At 39.1% G+C, this 20,745-nt stretch overlaps 1 protein-coding gene across 3 annotated transcripts; it reads left to right on the top strand.

Annotated features, from left to right (window-relative positions):
- The first annotated feature begins 3,979 nt into the window (after nt 1-3,979).
- On the top strand, nt 3,980-20,664 carry LOC146682444 (cell division control protein 42 homolog). Of its 3 annotated transcripts, none has more exons than XM_085447090.1 (6): nt 3,980-4,057; nt 9,416-9,520; nt 18,078-18,150; nt 18,760-18,869; nt 19,149-19,346; nt 20,135-20,664. In XM_085447090.1, exons 2-6 carry the CDS (start codon nt 9,416-9,418, stop codon nt 20,222-20,224), a joined length of 576 nt encoding a protein of 191 aa, XP_085303216.1. In that variant the 5' UTR covers nt 3,980-4,057; the 3' UTR covers nt 20,225-20,664. The 3 variants fall into 3 exon arrangements, with proteins under 3 accessions (XP_085303216.1, XP_085303218.1, XP_085303219.1); XM_085447092.1 differs by having other exon boundaries at nt 3,993-4,066; XM_085447093.1 differs by lacking the exon at nt 3,980-4,057 and adding an exon at nt 4,094-4,195.
- Nucleotides 20,665-20,745: the final 81 nt, after the last annotated feature.

The raw sequence follows: 20,745 nt of genomic DNA on the forward strand, positions 1-20,745 counted from the left end.
TGTTTAACCAGGTGGGTCATTAAACACATCAACTGTTAGTTACAATGTTTGCCTGAAAACGGGAAAATCCTTGTGGGGACATGAGGAAGGACTAAAAAAGAAATTAAAGAAATTAAAGAACAGTAGCAACATACCGACTGACAAAATGCTGCCCTCTGGTGGTGAAAATGTAAAGTTTTCAGAGCGTAATTACCAAAAATCTGCATTTAAGCATATATAACCTAAATTTATGATGATTCAGTGCTTGAATAAAACCCCGAGCCTTAAATTGAAGCTGTTTATAATGAGGGCTGTCAGTTCCAGCAGCTAATTTACTGATTGTTTGGGAGTCTGTAAAAAAGAAAATGAATTGCCTGGATTTCATATTTTGTGCATCCTATTCATTTTTACCCAGCAGATGTTTTTCTTTAGTAGATATCCATGTGTAGGGCAGAAGGCTAAAAGCATGTTTACTCTTTACAGAATGAGAGATGAAAGAAATGCTCTTGAGAAACTAACCAGCTTTGTTTCTTCTGTTTTGATTTTTAGTTTTGTCCCTTTAATGCACGTACACGCTAATTTATCCACTTTTTACCACACAGCGAAGGTGCTTTCCATATTAACTTGTACTCATGATTTAACTAAAACTTGTATCTCTATATTTTCACTGGTGTTGTGTGATATTTCCCAATTTGTTTGTAACTTGGTTAAGTTATGGTGGTGTAACCAAAGACTCCAGTGATCTTTCACCAATAAAATTTTACTTTCACCAAATCAAATTCTGGCCTGCGGTGCAAATCCACCGTCGTGTCCTGAAAATGCTTCTAAACTGATGAGTTTACAGGAACTGTGACTGCGTTCTGGACAGAGCTCACCATAACTTCATTGTTCTTCCTTTGTTCTGTGCAGAATCGTGTTGAGCTGTGTCCTTGCTGCTCTAAAAACAGACCGGTGACGCTGCTAATGCTGAGAGTGACACTGATACACATTGATAGGGCAAAAGGGTGAAGCCAGTGTGTGCTCAGTGTGTGTCACGGTTGTCTATTATGGTGTGTCTTTGCCTGCATGCAAGAGTATTATCAGGCAGGTGCATACATCCACCTGTGCGAACGTCTCTGGGTGCACTTCTGTGTGTGTGCGAGAGTGTGAGATAATCTATAATTAAATTCCTGAGTTTAATGGGATTATCTTTGGGAGACAAGCGGCACATCGTCATTGGCATCAATCCCTGTGGTTAGCTATGGGTGAGCGACTAAGAGAAACATATATACAGAAGGAGAGAGAGAGAGAGAGAAATGGGGGCAGATGAGAAAAAAAGATGAGGGAGCAACAAAGAGGATTTTTTTCCCCAAAAAGCACTGATGAGATCAAAAAGCAATGAAATGCATGTGAAGTGAGCAAAACAGCGAGGCCATCCAGAGGGACGGAGTAATAGAGGAGCACCTCGCATTGTAATTATCTCATTTTCTGCTGCATTATCGCTGAAGGTTGACAAGCCTTTCCCTCGGCGAGGTCTCCCTTCACCTCCAGCACATCAGTGCTGACCAGGCCAACCAAACAAACAGATTTATCCCTATTAAAGACATAATACAGAGGACCAGCTTGCATATTCACTCATACTCATCTACATGGCTATTTTTACAAGCTTATGAACTGTCCACATCCAATTCCTAACTCATTATCGACCAGAGTCTGATCATTTCGACACAGCAGAACAGCTCTTCCCTGACCTCACGCTGTTTTCCACTGCGGTCAAGGGAAACAAATTAGATTGGATTGGTGTAAGAACTTGTATAGTATACTATAATATACTTAGTTATTTCTTGGATGACTTAAAATGTATCATATAAATGTTTAAAATCTATTTTAAACTTTTTTAAAGGCATTTTTAATGACCAGCAGGGGGCAACACCTCTAGTTGCAAAAAGAAATCTGTTTGCACAGAAGACTATTGGAAAAAAGTTTGGACTCTTCGCTCTATTACTGCAGTAAATAATCATTTTCTGCCTTAGCCACTCATTTCAGGTCATATTGAATAAAATATTATATCAGGGAGTTTTGTTTTGTAAATAAAGTATAGTTGTTAGCAAAGATAACGAAGGCAAAAACTATCAGCATGAGACTCCAAAACAGGATTTCATTAACCGATGAGCGATTTCACAGTGTTACATCCATGCTGTCTATAGATTAAACAAGCAGGGCGCGCATTCAGTGGCTAATACTAATCATATACAATGAAATTTAACATGTTTTGTTAAACAGATACAAAAAATGTAGCACGTTACAGGCTGAATTGCTCATTTTAAAGGTGCCTTGAATTTGAAATCTTTTCCTAATTTTTTCGTTGCTCAAATGGAAATGTCAGCAAGTGTGGAGTGTATGAATCCATGGAGATTTCTGAAGTAGCAGAGAACACCAGGACGCTCTCTGGTTGTGTTAAAACGTGTAAAATGGCCCTTGAAAATGAGCATTGCAGTGACCCTAAAAAGAAAAACAAAAGTATCCTCAGTGTGTACTTTATCTCCCTCTGGTGATCACTGAGGAAAATCTGTCAGTCTATGTGTGGTTTTTACATTTTATTGAACTGGAGCCAGGTTATTAATGCGAATCTCTACTGTTAACCTAAAATATCAGTTTTAAATTCGATTATGTGGCTCTATGTTGTACCTTTTAATGCTAAGATGACCTCTGATTGTGCATCCAGGGACTGTTTTAGATTATCTTTTAAATCATTTTCTTCTCAACCAAAAATGGGTGAAACCACTTCTCTGTTGTCCTGGTTTTGTTTGATCACGATAAAACTGTTTTACTTTCTATTTTAGACATGTATTTTAAAAAATCAGTGACAAAAAACACAATGAATAATAACAGAAAGAAGAGACATAATTTAACCACAAATCTCGAAGAAAGAAAATGTTTAAAGACCGTAGAATATAAGCTCTGAAAATTGAAAACTGAGCAGAGGATTAGAAATAAGCTTGTGCTCTAGCTCAGGTGGTGAATATAAGAACCTATTTACACCTGGTTGTTGCAGGGAGACAAAGTGACGACAAAGACAAAGTGACGTCACATCCGCAGGCACTAGCTGCACTGTTTTGGCCATGCTGACCTCCCAGGTTTCCTACCATTTTAGCAAGTGCCCCTGTTGCCACAGCCAAATTAAAGACACAAGTTTATGATCGTGTTGGCATTTACTGCAATGTTAATGAAAGAGATGTTGCAACAGTTTGAAACGATGAAACTTTAAAAATCTTTACTCCTACTCATGCTCTCACTGGGAGTATAAATGTTTCCAAGCTGTGACGATGTCACTGCGCAAAGCCACCAATGTGGTGAGCATGATGCCCTCATAGGCTTGGACAGGTGAAGGCCTGACTGGGTGTTTGATCATGTTAAGCAAATTTTTCTATTTTTCTGAGAAAAATATAAAATTAAAAAATATAAAATTTGCATTTCTTACAGATGCAAAATTTCTCAGTGATGTAAATTTCATAACGAGCAGACCTTTGAGTGCCTGCCTGTTTTTTGTGATTGCACAAGAATTTACATTACACCTGCACTGTAATGTAACTATAATGTAATACAGTGTTATTTTAATAAGATTTTTTTTTTAAATAATAAATACATTACCTATTACCTGTGGCCGTGTTGTTTTAAATCAATTACAGAATAAAAGACTAATAAAAGAAAGACTGAAAGATTAATAAAGATTGTATTTTACAGTGATTGGTTTAAGTACAGGAACGTGGTAATTTTTAAGCCATAAAAATTCTCACATACCTTCCACACAAAGCTTGATTTTTTTAAAATTAAAACCGGAAATAAAAACTAAATAAATAATGAATAAAAACTCATGTACCATAACTTTTAATTTATATATTTTTGTGATGTTAACTAAATTAAAGCGAGTTAGAATTAACAAACGCTTTTATACATGAAGAGTAATAAAAACAGAGGAACTTGAATATAACATGGGTCATAGTTCCGCCTTCCGCCTCGGGTGAGGAGGGGTAGTTTACAGGAAGCACCTGAACGTAGCACCGCATTATAGCAAGTCCAGCGGCTGTGGCTTGAAAAGGTAGGCGCTGTAAGTGACGTTAACGATTTATCGGTGGTAAATACTGAAATATCCACAAAAATCACCGGGAGGTGTTGGGCTCATCTTCCCGGAGTTAAAACTGGCTGTTAGTGAGCTGACAGCTCACTCTCCTATACGGTAGTTGTCAAAACAAATGATTTCCTTGAGCTAACTTTAAGCTAGCTTCGCTGTTAAATCTCTGCCCAAAGTTACCGGTACGTTGTTTTTTTGTTTTTATATTTTTGGGAGGTAAACTACAACGTTTAACCCTCTTATTTATAAAGTTTACACACGCGTCTTTTAAGATTGTTTTTGTCATTATCTTTATGTTAAAATACTTCTAAGCAGGTTATTTTGCTGTGGGTGGGGGTCTGGGCGGATGTAACTTTAGGTTAGCTTAGCCTCAGTTAGCGAGCTTCGAAGAAGTAAAACTTTTAATGATAAACTTTTAGCAGATTATTTCCGTGAAAAACTGTCAGCAGGTAGCGACGTTAGGCGTTAAAACATAAAGAAATCTGTACTCAGTTACTGTACAAGTAGCAGGCCTGCGATTAAAATCTTACTGTAAGTAAGTGGACAGCTTCACATGCGGAAGTGAGTGAAAAGCAGCAACACTTGAATGGATTTTTAACCATTTACAGCTGAAAAAGTTGCCATAAATAAGTTGAAGTTGTCGGTGTTTGCTCAGGGTTCTGTTGACTTTTCTATTTGACGAGTCGGTGTTATTAAACTGCTGTTGGTAGTACCTCATACAAAATCTATCTTAAATTTGACAACGAAAGTTGAAAGTGTCTTATATAAAACTTATAAACACTATGCTTTCCTTGAAGTTACCATTTTAAAATTTTTGGATATTTTAGCTTTTAAAGGCGATTCGATTAGGTTCAAATTTTTTTTATATAGCATTAAATCACACAGTTGCCTCAAGGCGCTTTATATTGTAAGGTAAAGCTCCTACAATAATACAGAGAATACAGAGAAAATCCCAACAATCAGATGACCCCCTATGAGCAACCCTTTGGCCACATAGGGAAGGAAAAAACTCTGCATCTGCTGCAGCCGGGTGAGGCAACGGGATGGAAAGATATGTAGGATATAAAGCTATACTAGTATCTTGTTTTTTAGCATAAATAAACCATTATCTACATGGTTTATTCTTGCTCACGTTCATTTGAGTTGGTGAACTCCAGTTGTTAGTATTGTTATGGGATGCATTGACTAATTATCTGAACAAATGATAAAATTTATCAATGTCAGGTGCTGTTGTCTGTCTGTTGTTTCCATAGACCGTATAGAAAAGACAGATGCAACCAGCATCATTAATTTTGCATTCTGCTTAGATTTTTAAAGCCACAAAGTTGCTGTTTTGGCTCCTGCTGTTATTTTTAATGTAATTTTATTTTTAGAGTCAGAAGTGACTTTAAGTGGGGGAGTGCCAAATTATATAATAGATGTATAACTCTCTGTATCCCACTGTATTTCTATTAGCACGTTCCAGATTCCTGAGTACTACTGTGAAGTGTCAATTATGATACATTTCTCATCCTCTCCTCCTTCTTCTACACCCTCCACTAACGCTCTCTCCTCTCTTATCTCCATCTCATCCTCTTCACCTAAAGCCTGATCTCCTGGACTCAAGTCAGGGCTCTAGCATAGGAATGTGTATGTCGACAGGCATATTTATATGATTCATGTCAGCAGATCACACATCCAACTGTCCCATCTCTGGGCAGCTGACAATGAGCCGCCTATAACAACTACCGGATATAGGCTAATATTATGTCAGCTAATGGCTTGAGTGTGTATAAATAACACTTTTCCTCTGATAAACAACTTGATTATGTTCTTAAATGGTATGAGAGGCTATTTGCTTAGTGTTAGAGTCTGACAACTGATCCATTTCAAAGAAGCTTTCAGTAATACCAGGTAACACTGGCAAACGCAGGAGTGCTTACCGGCAGAAAGGTTAATCTCACCTCAGTATAGCTGTCATTGGTCAGAAGTGAGATTCACTGACTCATCGACTCATATCGGACTACTTTCACAAAGCTTTACAACCTCCTCCTGAGTAAATAGATGTGGACGCTTTACAGCCGGCATTTTAAAAGCTGTAGTAAACAGCAGGTTGATGGCCTACACTCACTACAAATGAGCGCCATCCAGAACCTTTGTGATAAATCAGGGGTAAAAATTTTAAATATCCCAAAATATTTAACACAAGTCCATTGCTTTATTTCTGATGTATTGCTAATGTTGATATTATTCAAATACCAAATAGTATGAAAACAAAATATTTTTACTCACAAACAGTAGTAGAAATGTGTCGGCCAGCCACAACCATTATTACAGTACAGATAGATAAAAGACATAGCTGTCGTGACATCCTACTCTAGTAAAAGTCCCGTCCCAAGCTTGCGTTTACCATCTTGGTGTGTTGAAACACTGCATTACAGGTGATGGGTGGATCTAAGTGTTAAACTGCAGTTATTGGCAAATGACTTATGATTGACAAGATGTTAGCTAATGAATTTGGCTAATTTTTGGAGTTGGCCTCAAGTGTAATTGAAGTTTTCTTCAGACATAAAAAATGTTATTTTTCTATAAAAACATATTTTCTGTTTTCCCATAAAAGCAAAGTAAACTGACAAGAATACAGCAGTTCAGTCTAACAGCAAGTCTTTTAAACTAACATATTTCAACAATAAGTATTTCGCTAGTCTTGAATAAGGACATCAATACGGGCAACCAAGAAAACTGAGCTATTGAAAGTTGTAGCAGTAGTTGCATCTTAAGGCAAACTGACATCCAAAGTAGTTTAGTATTTAGACGATTTGAGAATGTCCTTCAACATATATAGAATACTAAATATTAATTGTACATTATCTTTCACTGGTCTTTGTAGTCCAACTGAACTCTGCTAAATGGTAAATGGACTCGTTCTTATATAGCGCTTTTCTACTCTATCTGAGCACTCAAAGAGCTTTCTACAACAAATTCATTCGGCCAGTCACACCAATTCACACAAGCACCTTTTCTAAGCTGTTAGTGCCTATCTAAGATTCATGCACATTCACACTCCAATGGATGCGTCGGTTAGTATCTTGCCCAAGGATATTTGGCATGTAGACTAGGGGGAAGCCAGTAATCAAGCCACCAATCTTCTGATCAGTAGATGACCTGCTCTACCGCCTGAGCTACAGCCCACCCCTAAGCTAAAATGCTTAGGGTTTTAGAAATGAGCCCTGTAATGAAAATTATCTGGATGCAACTGGGGCAGAAAGGGGCATTGAAAAGACTCAGCTAGCGCTAATTTCCCAAAACTATGTTTTGCTGACAAATGAATTCTGCAGACATAACTGGTGTCTTCATGCCTGCAAATGACTGGCCACCTTGTTTCTGACTCATCAGAGTTCAGCTGAATTCTGGCACTGCAAATTTACCCAAACAAAGAGCCAGTGATGAAGTGGCAGGCCATAGCCCTCTAACCATTGTCCTTCTTAATGAAGCCGCAGAGTGGGTATGAGAGCTGCTCGGCATCAGAGAGGTCACAGGTTCTCTAGTCATTGTGTAGTAAACATCGCGCCACAGACCAGGCAGTGTTTCCATCAGCCAGTCTCATACTGACTCTGCATTTTCATATCACCTGATGCAAACAGGCAGAGAAAAAAGGGCATAAAAACCATTTAATAATTCTTAAACCTGCAACTGAGCAGGTGTTTGGAAAAGTAATTTAATCTACATTTTGATCACCCATAAGCATCTATACATAGTAAATTAGTTAATGCTTCGCCCTCTTACTTGACACAACACAGTGGCAAGTTGAGCATAGTATCAAAACATAACTACATAGAAAATCTTGCATGTTAATATGACCCTTAAAGCTGTCCAGAAATGCATGTAGGTTTTGTCCAGGGGAGTTATAAGAAAACAGACCAAAGAGCCAGTGTAACAATGCCTACTGGCATTACTGTGTGAGATTTTGCTGGTGATATATCCCTATAAACTGGTGCTCAAAGTTGAAAAACAATTCTCAAACAAAATTTTGGCATGAGATTTGGACACTTGATTGATTTGAGTGATGTTTTTAACAACACCTAAATGTGTTTTTTAGCCCTGAAGATAAGGTGAAAAAATAATACAGATGAAACGACACAAAATATAGCCCGTTGTCTACTTTGAGGGCCTGCAACTTGGAAAACACTCACAGTATGAAGCTAAAATTTATACATGACTTCATTTGATATACTAAAGTTGTGTGGAAATTACATGTAGATAAAAATCATTTGATTAAGAGGGTGGTTGGAGAAGTCGTTTTCTCACATTTATTTGCTTCTGTATAAAATCAACCTGTTACAGAGCAGCTGTGTCTGCTTGCACTAAAACTTAATTAAAAGTAACTGGAAATTGTGTCGTAAGCATCGACTGTAATGACTGAAATCTTTTGTCTCATATTGTCAAGGCTTGTTTGTATACAGTTATGTTGCCATGGTTACCCTTCTGCACATGAAGCATTGGTGGGAGGTGCAGAATCAAGAGCAGGGCATCACCTCGCTTATGGAAAGCCCCTGAAATGTAGCAGTTGCACCGGATGCTCAGTTTGATAATGACTGAAGTACAACTACAGCCTATTAATACTTTCATTCTCAGTGATTCAAGTAGATTAAACCTTAGATTATTCTCATAGATCCTTTTAGACTTGGTACAGATTGTCTCAAAAAGTTGCTTTTGTCTTAAAGGCAACACTCATCAGGTGATTTCCATTATGTATAACATATCTAATTACTTTCATTATGGACAAACACCTGATTAAGGTCTGTCAGGGGCTTATTTTGTCATTCCAGCAGTCTTCCAGAGACCCCACTTCCCTGTCTCACATCTGTTGTACACTTAGTTACTGATATGTCCTTTTTTCTTAACCAGCATATGCTCACTATGCTACTATGCTAACTTTTGTGGATTTAAATGTGGTGTTTTTAATCATGAAATTAAAACAAGAAGGTGTTTTCATAAGGTGTTGTAGGTGCATTATATCAGTGCACAGTTCAATTTTGTGGATAAAAATAAAATTTTGTGTGAAATAAAAATGATATGGTGATTTTTTTATAAGGTTCTGTAAGGTGCAAAAATGCGATAAATGAGCCATATCAGCCCATTGGTAGGTGGTTACTAGGCAACATGATGACGTTTAAATATATGACATACATAGGAACACCTCAGGGATCTAAGGTGTACCTGTGTGCCAGGTTTGGTAGCTAGCTCCTTGTGGTTTTAGGATCAGTTCAGGGATAAAGAAACAAACACACAGATGGAGATTGTGTTTGTTTTAATAAGAAGGTTTTCTACTTTTCTCCTCCTCAGATGCAAACTATAAAGTGTGTGGTGGTGGGTGACGGTGCAGTGGGAAAGACATGCCTGCTCATCTCATACACGACAAACAAGTTTCCCTCTGAATACGTTCCTACGGTGAGTAGTCTTAAATAACACGATTAACTTTTTCACTTCCCCAAAGTAATAATACTTGAAATAACAGAGAGCTGACGCACAGCAGCAGCACGGGCCACTTTATTCCTTGTAACACCCAGTGTGCAGGTCTTTCCTGTGGAGTGATACTGATAGATGGGTAAATGCTGTACGTAGGTTACATAAACAGGTTTCTGAAAAAAGTATCGTCAGTATCGACGCCACTGTATTTACAGCATGCACATACCTTTCCAGTTCAGTGAGAGAGTGTCACTCATATTTCAGCTTCACTTTTATTTTTAAAAGATGGGAATGGGTACCAAAACTTGGTAGTAGTACACTGTAAAAAACTCTGGAGTCTTTTAAGAACTGAAAGTACCAAGTTGGGTCGTTTATGACTCTTATATTTTATACTGAAATTTTTTTTAATGGCTTTTGATGGGCTTGGATCAGTTCTATTGAAAATGCGTTAACACACATCACCTTCAAAGAAGATTACATTTCATTTATATGTACATAAACGTATTGCATGTACTGCGGTACAAGTGTATCATTTTAATAAAAAAACAGGATGAACTTTACTTTGATCAATAACAAGTTTGAATCAAGTCATTGTAGTCAGGCTGTTTGTTCATCCTTTATTTTCATTATGCTGTGTAAAACGATATATAAGCAAACGGCTTGCTTGTAACTGTAACATTTCAAATATTTTGTGCAGATAAATTCAAAATGAAACGTGCTGCAGCAGTAACTCTCACTTCTCTAGGTCTGTTAGTAGTGTTCCACAGCAAAACATCATGTAGTGGTTGAGAAGTTGTAGAAGAAGTGCATTGGCAAATTAGTGATGTGAAACTTTCTTGATGTGAAGCACATATAAATATGTCTTTTTTTTTAATATAAAATCAACAGACTTCAGTAGTCATTTCAAAGCTTTCTATGTGTAAATATGTCTGAATGTAGAAGTAGAAAATTACAGGTCATCCAGGAATTGAATTGTTTGAGACAAGCCTGTAGTTTACTAATTTATGTGTTTCCTGATCTAATTGTGTATCATTGCCAAATAAATCAAAATATGTGCAGTGTTTCTGTGACATAGAAAACATGTATAATGAGAAAAATATTGGTCCTAGCACAGAACCATGTGGAACGCTACGACTAAAGTTTGGTCAACAAATGGTCATAATTGATACAAAAATATGTGAAATTTCATCAGATAAGTTAAAGACCCGTCCCCTTTAGTTTACCTAGACCAATCATACTTACCTGTACCAGTCTGGTAAGGACAACTTAAGACTGAGTGCTGTAAATTTCTTCATCCGATGATGAACATGTGCACACATCCATGTCCCCTTAAATTTTCTGTGCTCACACAAGCTTTGCCCTCAGTTATTATATGTGCATCAACTATGCACGTGCCATTCAAGCAGAGGTGAGGTGGATTCAAGGAACAATAAAACACACCTTTTCAGACACTCATACTGAAACAAACCTCCTTTTTGCATTTGGTCTCACTGTGTTCATTTATAGTAGGCAAAGTTTGTATGAGACGTGATGTTTGGTCTCCAGATAAATCCAGTGTTTTCTAATAACATTTCTAGTGTTATTATAACTGTTTCGGTCAGCAGCACCTTGAAATTACATCACATATATTTTTCTCAAATATCTTAAACAATTGGTCGGCTCTTTAGTCCTTCTAGTGCGGCTCCGCGTGGTTTGGGAAAATAAATTAAAGTATTTTGCTGAAGTGTATTTTATTTATGTTAGTTCTTTTTTTAACTTGTAGTTCTAAATTGGAAGATTATTGTGATATTGAAATATAAAAAGAAAATTATATTTTATTATTTTTTCATCGCTCAAAATAAGCGTCACACTCGCGGAAGCCGGTGTACCCACCGAAACGCCATGGATTTATCGAGACTTTCAACCCCAGGCAGGCCAATTATGGATCTTCGGATCCACATTATGTCAGCAGCTGTTCTCCACCGCGAACTATGTTTAAAGACAAACACCGCTCACGCCCCACAGACGACAGCTTACAGTCCTGCATAAAGATGAAAGTGACTTCATACAGCCCTGATTTGCAGACGCTGTGCGCAAAAGTTCAGGAGCAGAAGTCCCGTTGTAAACATGTCACGGCAGACCGACGATGTTTGCATGAACACGCTTTTCAGCATCTCTTTATTGACCACTTTTCTCACACGGTTGCTGTACGCATACAGCCGGCTGTAGCGTTTCAGCTCACAGCCCGACACACACCAACAACAACACAACAGCATAGATGGCACAGGCGTTAAGGCGGCGAGGCGTGATTGCGGGTGCCGCTCAGGTGCGTCCGCCTCCCTTGCAGTGGTGCTGCAGACCCCCCCCCCCCCCCCCCCCCCCCCACACACACACACACATTAACCAGGTAAAATACATATTTAGGCAGAATTTTGCAAATATCTATTTTTCAGCAGCACAGTGCTTTTTTTTTTTTTTTTTTTTTTTTTTTTCAATTATTTTTTTTAAAAGTCAGGTCAAGGCTCCAAAAGCCCAAAGGCGATATAAGGTCAGTTGTCTTTCATGGAATATTTTTCTCAATATAGATTTAAACCAGTAATGGTCATCAAACATTTTTACATGGAATAACTTGGTTGACCCACTTTCCTCTAATCTTTATTGAAAAATGGTTCCTAAATTAAATTTGTGCTGATGTTACAGTTTTCAAGGTTGACACATGATCAAGCTGGACTTTTCTTTATACCTATAAAAACACGGTGAAAAAAAAACTAAATGTTCTTGATAGAGAGTAAGAAATGTTAGAAAAGGAGACACTACGTTACACTTCGAGGTCTGTTTCTCATACTGCTGAGCCAACAGAGCCAAATATTGATTAAGCTCCACCTTAGATTTAAGCTGACATCTTGATAAATGGTAAGTGGACTGGTTCTTATGTAGTGCTTTTCAGCTCTGTTTATACAACATGGCCCTTTCATACAAACACTTATTGTTTATACTTTAGTGCTTTCTATCCACCACACACACACACTGCTACTGCAATGAACGCATTGCAGATCGAACTTTGCGATTACAGATGAACCACTCCTAACCTCCTGAGCTACAGCTTCTCCATTAGGCAGAGAGAGGTTGTGACAGTTCACACACAGAAAATGCTACAAGTTAAATGTTGCATATAAAAATGAAGGGCTTAAAAGTTTTTACAATACGCTTGTTAAATGATGACTTATAAACCCTGCTACTGGGTCCAAGCTCCTACTGCATTCATTAAGCTGTCCTCTTTTAATTTGTTACAGTGAATTGTATCTTGGTAGCAGCACCCTTTTGCACTCAAGCATGAACCTGGATGATATTTTGGTAAAAAGTTCTTTTTCACACCTTCAAGAGTTTTTGCACGTCATTTCCTGAAGTTGTAAACTTTCTAGCGCTCGCTGTTTGTTCTGATTCTTGTACACGTTTGTGTCGTTTTTGGTGCGTGCAGTCGGTGGTTTCATGTCTGTACCTGCAGGATTAGAAATGTGTGCTTGTCTCCTGACATCCTGTTTGATTCGTGACTATTCAAAAGTGTTGCGTCACGCTGCAGCAGCACGATGAGGAAGAAGCTTCGCAAGCTCTGCAGCGTGACACAAATGTGGTCCATGTGCGCCTCAGCTCAGCTGATCCGGCATTCTCTGACTCTGTGGTTTGTTGCCATCAGAAAACGGCTTGCTGAGCGTTGACAGGCTCTGCAGCCCTGCTAGAAATATCTGAAATGCCTCCTAATTGATGATGGGTAGGGTCTGTGAGTAGGGACTGCAAACTGATGAGTAATTGTCTTCTGTTTTCTGTTGGTGCCATTGCTTGGTCTGTCAGCAGTCAGCACTGTTTGAGAATTGCGGAAGCAACAGTGCTGACTCAACTTTTATCTTTCTCTTCCTGTCAGACTGTCCATCTCACTCACCTCGCTTCCACTCCACTATTTTTAACTCTTCAGTACAAATGTCGTTCAACCAATTCTGTTTGAATTTTTATTACGATTTTTGACGGCCACCAATTACTAAAACAAGATCTTCTTTTTTTTTTTTTAATGTTAAAAAATGCACTTTTTTTCCAGTATTAATACGGCTGTTACTGATTATTGTTGTCGTATAAAAGCACAACCTTCACATCTAGACTGTTTTGCAGCTTAAACAACAGTAGTATTTGCCATTTTACCTCTTTATGATTCTAAAACCTTATCAAGATCAGAAAGTACTTTGGTCTTTTAAATGCATTAAAGTTTAATGGGAAAATACCTAGGGAAAGAGAGTTAATGATAAAAACCCTGAAAACCATAAATTTCACCCCGAGCCTCAACTCTCGCGGCCCGGTACCAAACGTCTCACAGACCCTTACCGGTCCGTGGCTCACGGGTTGGGGACCGCTGCTTTAATAGGCTCGTTCTTCCCCGGGCTGTATGTTTGGCGTACCTCGTATATGCAGGAATGGTCATGTCACTATCTATCTATTATTTGTTTATGTACAACTACTTTATTTCAAATGCATTGTTTAAATGCCACATTGTTGTTATGAGCTTTCCCTTTCATATTTAAAAATGCGCTCTGCTTCTTCTTAAACTCAGTCAACAAGAGTAGAAGTGAGGGCATCACGTGACCACCTCTGTTTGCCGAGACTGGACTGTTTGCTTTCTGTCTGCTCTTCTTAGTTTTCTCAGTCCTGTTTGAGCACTTTTATTAGGCTCAAACAGGACACGGTCACCACAGGGGTTTGGGAAGCGCATCTGTAACCGGAAGGTCGCCAGTTCGATCCCCGGGCTCTCTGTCCTGGTCGTTGTGTCCTTGGGCAAGGCACTTTACCCTACCGCCTACTGGTGTTGGCCAGAGGGGCCGATGGCGCGATATGGCAGCCTCGCTTCTGTCAGTTTGCCCCAGGGCAGCTGTGGCTACACCTGTAGCTGCCTCCACCAGTGTGTGAATGAATAGTGGCATTGTAAAGCGCTTTGGGTGCCTTGAAAATCGCTATATATATGCAATCCATTATTATTATTATTATTATTATTATTATTATTATTATTATTACCCACTGAAAAAAATAATGTAAAAACATATCTTAACGTATTAGCTGTATGTAGTTTTCAGCTCGTCTGTGGCTTCCTACTAATGAAAACATTAGCATAGTAGCTCTTTGCTGTTAGCATAGAGCTCTTTTTTTCCTTATTAGCGCTACATGTAGGAAAACCTATATATAAGTACTAAAGACTTAACTTTATTATCAAAATGCTGATTATAATTACTGTGATATTTTCAGAATAAAGGTGCTTTTCAAGACAGAAGTGGAAATACTTTCATATAAATGTAAAAAAGGATATCAAGAACAAAGTTTTATTGTAAAATTTTACTTTCTTTCCTCATAAATGCAACTTTTTATGCTTATTATTTTTTATCATCCGTGAATAGTAATACGATTTTATACACCTCCAACATGATTCAGCAAAAGCTGTGTTATTTTGTTTTTATTGCTTACTGTCACATTGTTGTTATTCCTGTGCAACATCCTGTTCCTACCTGCATTCTCCTGTTGTTAATCACCGCCTTATTACTTAATGTCACCAACGTACTTAATGAACCCTAATCTTTGAGACTAGTCATCATGCAGCATTAAGTTGAGCAATGTCTTGTTTTAGACAAAACACTTTATTCTCCTGTACGCTTTCTGTTTCATGTTTGCTCTGTGTGTGCGTATGTGTGTGTGTGTGTGTGTGTGTGTTGAGCAACTATACATCAGTGCTGTATTATGTGTCTGCATCGTTTCCTGTCAATCTGCTGACAAACAAGCCACACAGTAAGAAATTAGGAGAGAGTAAGTCTTCTCCAGGAAGTAATTCCTCACCAACAAGTCACCTTACAGGAATCTGATGTCAAACCTGTCACATTTTACAAGGAGTGTGTTTATTGTTTAATTTCAGGCTGTTGTTTGGCTCTGTATGAAACTGAAACGGCATATAAATACAGTTATCGTAACAGCACAGTCGGGACACCGTTCGGCACAGCGCTTTCTTTCCCCACTGTGTCTGCTGTGATCTGTTTCCAGCAGCTTCTGTAGTCTGAGCTCCATCCAAAGCTCTTACCATCAAACCTGTGTCTCTTCTTCTGTCTGTGTGGTGGATGTTTGAGAGGAGGGGCCAGTTACTCAGTGTTTCTGTCCAAACTTGACCTGAAGGGCACTTCTGTCTCTGTTTGTCCATTTCTCTGCGTGTGTGTCGCACACTCTGAACTGTTTCATCAGTCTATCAAACGTCGGGTCAATTCTGCCTCTCTGTGCTCGGAAGAAAAATAAACAACCAACAAACAGACAAGTAGAAGAAATTTTGAACAGTTGTAGCAGCAGCTTCTCTGGACATTAGGTTAGCATTGGGTTAAAAAAAGATGGTAAACCGTCGTGTTAATGCCAAATCCTGTAAAACCAGTTAACAGTTAACTGGGATTTCTTACTGGCTCAGGATCTTTGAGCGTGATTACACATAATCATGATTTGTCTGCATATAACTAAGGCGAAAAGTCTGTGACTTTTCCAGACGTCAGTGCGTTTTCCTGCTATCCTCGGTCATTTGACTGAACTTTCTGTTAAGTTTCAGCAATTAAACAAAAACATTTTACTTTGATGGAAGACCAGAACCTCTGGTGGGTCCCAAAATGTTTTGCGTGCCAGAAAAGCTGTCGTCTGCTGACTCATCTCGCCTGATTCACTTTTGGTGGCGTGCGACCAAAGTGTTTTTTGGCTGTCTGCTTTAGCTGTTTCTCCCTCGACCTGTGGCTACCATCCAATTGTTCTGATGCCTCCAAGTCTGCTGTCACGAGGGTCTCGCTTCACAGCCGTCTGCACAAACAGACACAATGGAGGCTGTGGGCCAGCAGTGACCAGCAGCTCCCAAATAAGATGGGCTTCACGAGCACAAACACCCACTGGTGTGCACCCAACGGTCTGCAGGTCAATCAGCTCTGCCTGTTTAATCATTTCATTTGCAGTGTTTCCAATCTGAGTAGTATTTAAAGTAAACTCCTTGTGAAGACTTGTTGCTTTAAGTGACCGAAACGGTTTTCAGTCCAAGACGAGACTAAAAGCTGAGCCTGTATTTTTAAGTTAATGAATAATTGTGTTAAATAACATTACAGTTATAGTTCAAAATGATGCTGATTGTTTTGTGAAACAGTCGAGCAGCTTGAAACTCGCTGATGAAACATGTCTCTATGAAGATCGTCGGGCAACAAGCATTTCCAGTCAGCTACTGTGACCGTACCTTGTTTTATACTGCATGAGGTCATCACCGTGAACACTCCCTGCTTTAGCGCACGTCCGCCGAGCCAAGGTTAGCAGGCGTGTTGGGACTGGACTGTTTTATTGTACACAGCAGCAGCCTGAAGGTATGGCTGTGATTAAATAAAAGGAAGGACTGAACCAAGATGCAGCAGGTCTGTTTACCTGAACAACAACAAAACAATATTCAGTTTCCATCATTTCATGTAATTTGGTAAAGATCATGTATGCAATAAACTATTTAAAGGGCAGCTGTTTTACCCATTTCCAGTTCCATATCTTTATCATTGGACCCTACTGCAGTAGCTTTGCATGATTCACAGTTCACAATAATCCTGATTTCTTTTACACCAGGCCGAGTAGCTGCACCTCTCAAAAAGAAGGGTTGAACAGCACGTAGGTTGGATTTCTCTGGCCAAGATGGCAATTTTGAGAATAACAGCTCTGAATCACATCATACAGATCCAGACAGTGGTCTTAGATACAGCACACAATGTTAAGAAATCCACTTCACACGTTCTCAACACTGGAAATGATCGGTTTCATGGAGGTGAACGCCTGCGGTGTTTAGTCAGTTTAAATCACTTTCTCATTTTCCCTCTTGCTGCAGTTCGTTTGTGCAGATGTAAATATAATCGCACTCGAGTGCGGACCAAAACAACCGCACCGAGACCCTTTGGAGGACGTCTCTGTGCGGTTCCAAATGAACTCAGCAGTTCGTTTGTGGTGTGAACAGGATACGAGCTCAGTCAGGCCCAATTACCATGTAGATGTTGAAAGTTTGAGCTAAAAAAAAACAACTTCCCGTAGTCACGTGCGGTTATTTCTTTGTATTCTGTGAAGCATGAGGTACTATAGATGTGCACAGGCTAGCAACTAGCCGCCCAACATAAATTGTTCTTTTTCAGTTGACACGTTTAGAAACTGAACTGATTCTGACCGGAGGAAATAAACTGTAGGTGTGAAACCGCTGATGGGTGCGCTCATCCACTGTTTAATGACTTAAAGATTTGCTTAATGGAGCATCATGTGCTCATATTTTAGCCTTTTTAACTTTGCACATTCAACACTGGAGTTGTCTGATTTGTATGACAGCGGTGCTGAACGTCTGTCAAACATAATCACTAGGAAAGCACTTCCTTTTTCAACGATTTAACAACTCAAGAAGTCTTCTTCCAGTCTACACTTTACTTCCTTTTTTTGTTTTCTGCTCTCTCTGTCATATCATCCGGCTTCTGTTTTCTCACCTTTTCCCCTCTTTGTCCCCCAGGTGTTCGACAACTATGCCGTGACGGTGATGATCGGTGGAGAGCCGTACACTCTGGGACTGTTTGACACTGCAGGTAAAAAAATCTAAAACCATTTCAGTTAATTCACTGTAGGAACACCGAACACACTCCCACGAGCAGTGACTGCCTAATATTTACAGAAAGGTTTTTTTAGTGGCGTTAAAAGCACTACAAAACCTAAAAATAAAACTAAGTCAATGTGCTAACCCTCTTCTGTCAAAAAGATGATGAAAACTTCCTGGGGAAAAAAATGCATCATGAAATCTTAATTTTTGGCTACATCTCACCACCACTTTTGGTAAAACAGGAAGTCAGAGAGTGAGAGTTTTTGGTAGTGTGAGATGTTAGCTGGTGGAGGTGAGACTGAGTGGACTGCGATCTGCTCCACATTTACCTGTCAAATAAACAAGCCACACTCCTAAGATTAAACCTTTACAGTATCCATATGTTTAAATGAAAATACCCGCTGCGTCGTTATGGTGAAGAGGGTGGAAGGTTTTTGTTTTGTAGCACGCTGCGCATGTTCATGTGTGGTCCAAAGTTGGACACTTTAATATGGGCATTGACTCAGTTCTGGAGCCCACCTCAACTGGGCCTGAAGCTTTGTTTTGTTTTTTTTATCTCTATTAGCTTAATTTTGTCATCTCGTGCCTCCCCCTGCAGGTCAGGAGGATTACGACAGACTGCGACCCCTCAGCTACCCTCAGACTGACGTCTTCCTCGTTTGTTTCTCTGTTGTATCACCTTCATCTTTCGAGAACGTCAGAGAGAAGGTTTGTTTAGCTCTCTCTGTGTTTTTTGTTTCTAGATTAAGATTGACACATGTACATTTTACCTTTTTAAACAAGGGCTGTCAGAATAATCTGTAAACCAAATTATTTACTATGACAAGTTATTGTCTTCTCAGTAAAAATTAATTGAGAACACCATCAGCTTGGTTTTAGATCTAAATTTGTTCACAGTGTAACTTTAAGGACACAGAGGAGGGTTCAGGTCAGTTGGAGTTGCATTTAAAGTCCATCAAGCCTGACCTTGACCTTGTCTTTTCACAGTGGGTGCCAGAGATTTCACACCACTGCCCACGGACGCCCTTCCTGCTGGTGGGGACTCAGGTGGATCTCAGAGACGACAGCAACACCCTGGAGAAGTTGGCCAAGAACAAACAGCGAGCCCTGAGCTGTGAGAGCGGAGAAAAACTGGCTCGTGAGCTGAAGGCCGTCAAATACGTGGAGTGTTCGGCTCTGACGCAGGTACGGAGAAAGAAATAGTCGTCTGAGTGGGAGAAACAGGCCTTTAGTATCCATGTGAGCTCAGGTCTGAAAAGATAAACTGATGAGGTCAAAGGAAGTTTCACAGTTAAGTCTAATAAGCGTGGCGACGTGTAGCTACAGAACTGTCTGTGTCCAGATGTGAAACTGTAAACGGCTCATTTCCACGTGGCTCCGTGTACTAGGCATGATTCTGGTTACAACTGCTAATCAGCTTTTAAAAAGCACTTTTAAAAATAAATCATCATCAGACAATTACCTGTGAGTATTAAATAGGAACTGAAACTAGTATTTGAACAAGTGTTTACCTGCTTTAAAAAAAGTCTTCTTAAATGTAATTGATTAGTTAAAAACAGAAGACTTTCCTCCTACATGTTAATCTACTTATTCTACATACGGTCATGTTATTTAGTCAAATTCTTTTATTTATTTTTATGTATTTTTTGGTAGAGCTAGACAGAAACCGCCTCCCCTAGCACATTCAGCGAGAGGACAGGAGCTCCGGTCATTAGAAAAAAGTATTTGTTATTTTACTTTGTTTTATTGCAAGTAAATTTGAGGCATGCAGAGATCTGTGGCAGAACTCCACCTCGGTCTAAAAGGATGGCGACGTCGTCTATTTTCATTTCTAGTTTCCTTTGTAGAATTTTCTTTCTTTTTAAATGTGAATTGAATTTTGAATTTTGAAATTTAAATTTGAATTCATTTTTTTTTTTTTTTAATTAATTATTATTTATTTATTTAGTAATGGGTTGTTTTTGTTTATTTAGAGGGGACTGAAGAACGTGTTTGACGAGGCCATCCTGGCAGCTCTGGAGCCTCCGGACACCAAACCCAAAAAGCGCTGCGTTCTGTTGTAGACGCCACGACAAGAAGAAGAAGAGGATAGGAGAAGGTGGAGGTGGACCAGGAGGAGATTATTAACCCAGATGGGAACTGAGGGGGGGAGGGTAGACGCATTTAAACAGTGCCTTCAGCCATAGTGACTTAACGTGGGTGTGGTGTTAGAACGGATAGGCGCTTTGTTTTCATCACCGTAACATGACTAACATGTTTGAGCAACACTCTTCGCTAACCTGGAAACAGGGTTTTAATAATCGCAGGAAGCAGATTGAGCAATAGTAGTTTAAACCTCAGATGCCTTGAAGATACAAACAATGGATGGAGTCACGTTAGCAGCTGAAACTTAACAAAAACTTTTAAAATCATTAAAAAAATCTACAAGGAACTGTATAAAATATCTGAAATAAATGTTGGGAACAATGTGTTGGGTCAGTAAACTGCTGCTTTATATTTGTGACACTTGTGTTAGTGATTGATCTGCTGTTGATTTCATAGCCTTGAAATAATTTGGTAATCAGAGTTTGAACGGCTGTGGTGT

The sequence above is a fragment of the Copadichromis virginalis genome, linkage group LG22, assembly GCF_057382275.1.
Source record: "Copadichromis virginalis isolate Kocher_CV1m ecotype Utaka linkage group LG22, C_Virginalis_male_GT1.1, whole genome shotgun sequence".
In the NCBI taxonomy this organism is placed as follows: domain Eukaryota; kingdom Metazoa; phylum Chordata; class Actinopteri; order Cichliformes; family Cichlidae; genus Copadichromis; species Copadichromis virginalis.

Bases quoted from the DNA above. Each gene is read 5' to 3' on its own strand.
- LOC146682444 (XM_085447090.1), top strand. From the start codon at position 9,416: ATGCAAACTATAAAGTGTGTGGTGGTGGGTGACGGTGCAGTGGGAAAG. The intron at 9,521-18,077 runs GTGAGTAGTCTT...TTTGTCCCCCAG, and splicing joins CCTCTGAATACGTTCCTACG to GTGTTCGACAACTATGCCGT. The intron at 18,870-19,148 runs GTTTGTTTAGCT...GTCTTTTCACAG, and splicing joins TCGAGAACGTCAGAGAGAAG to TGGGTGCCAGAGATTTCACA.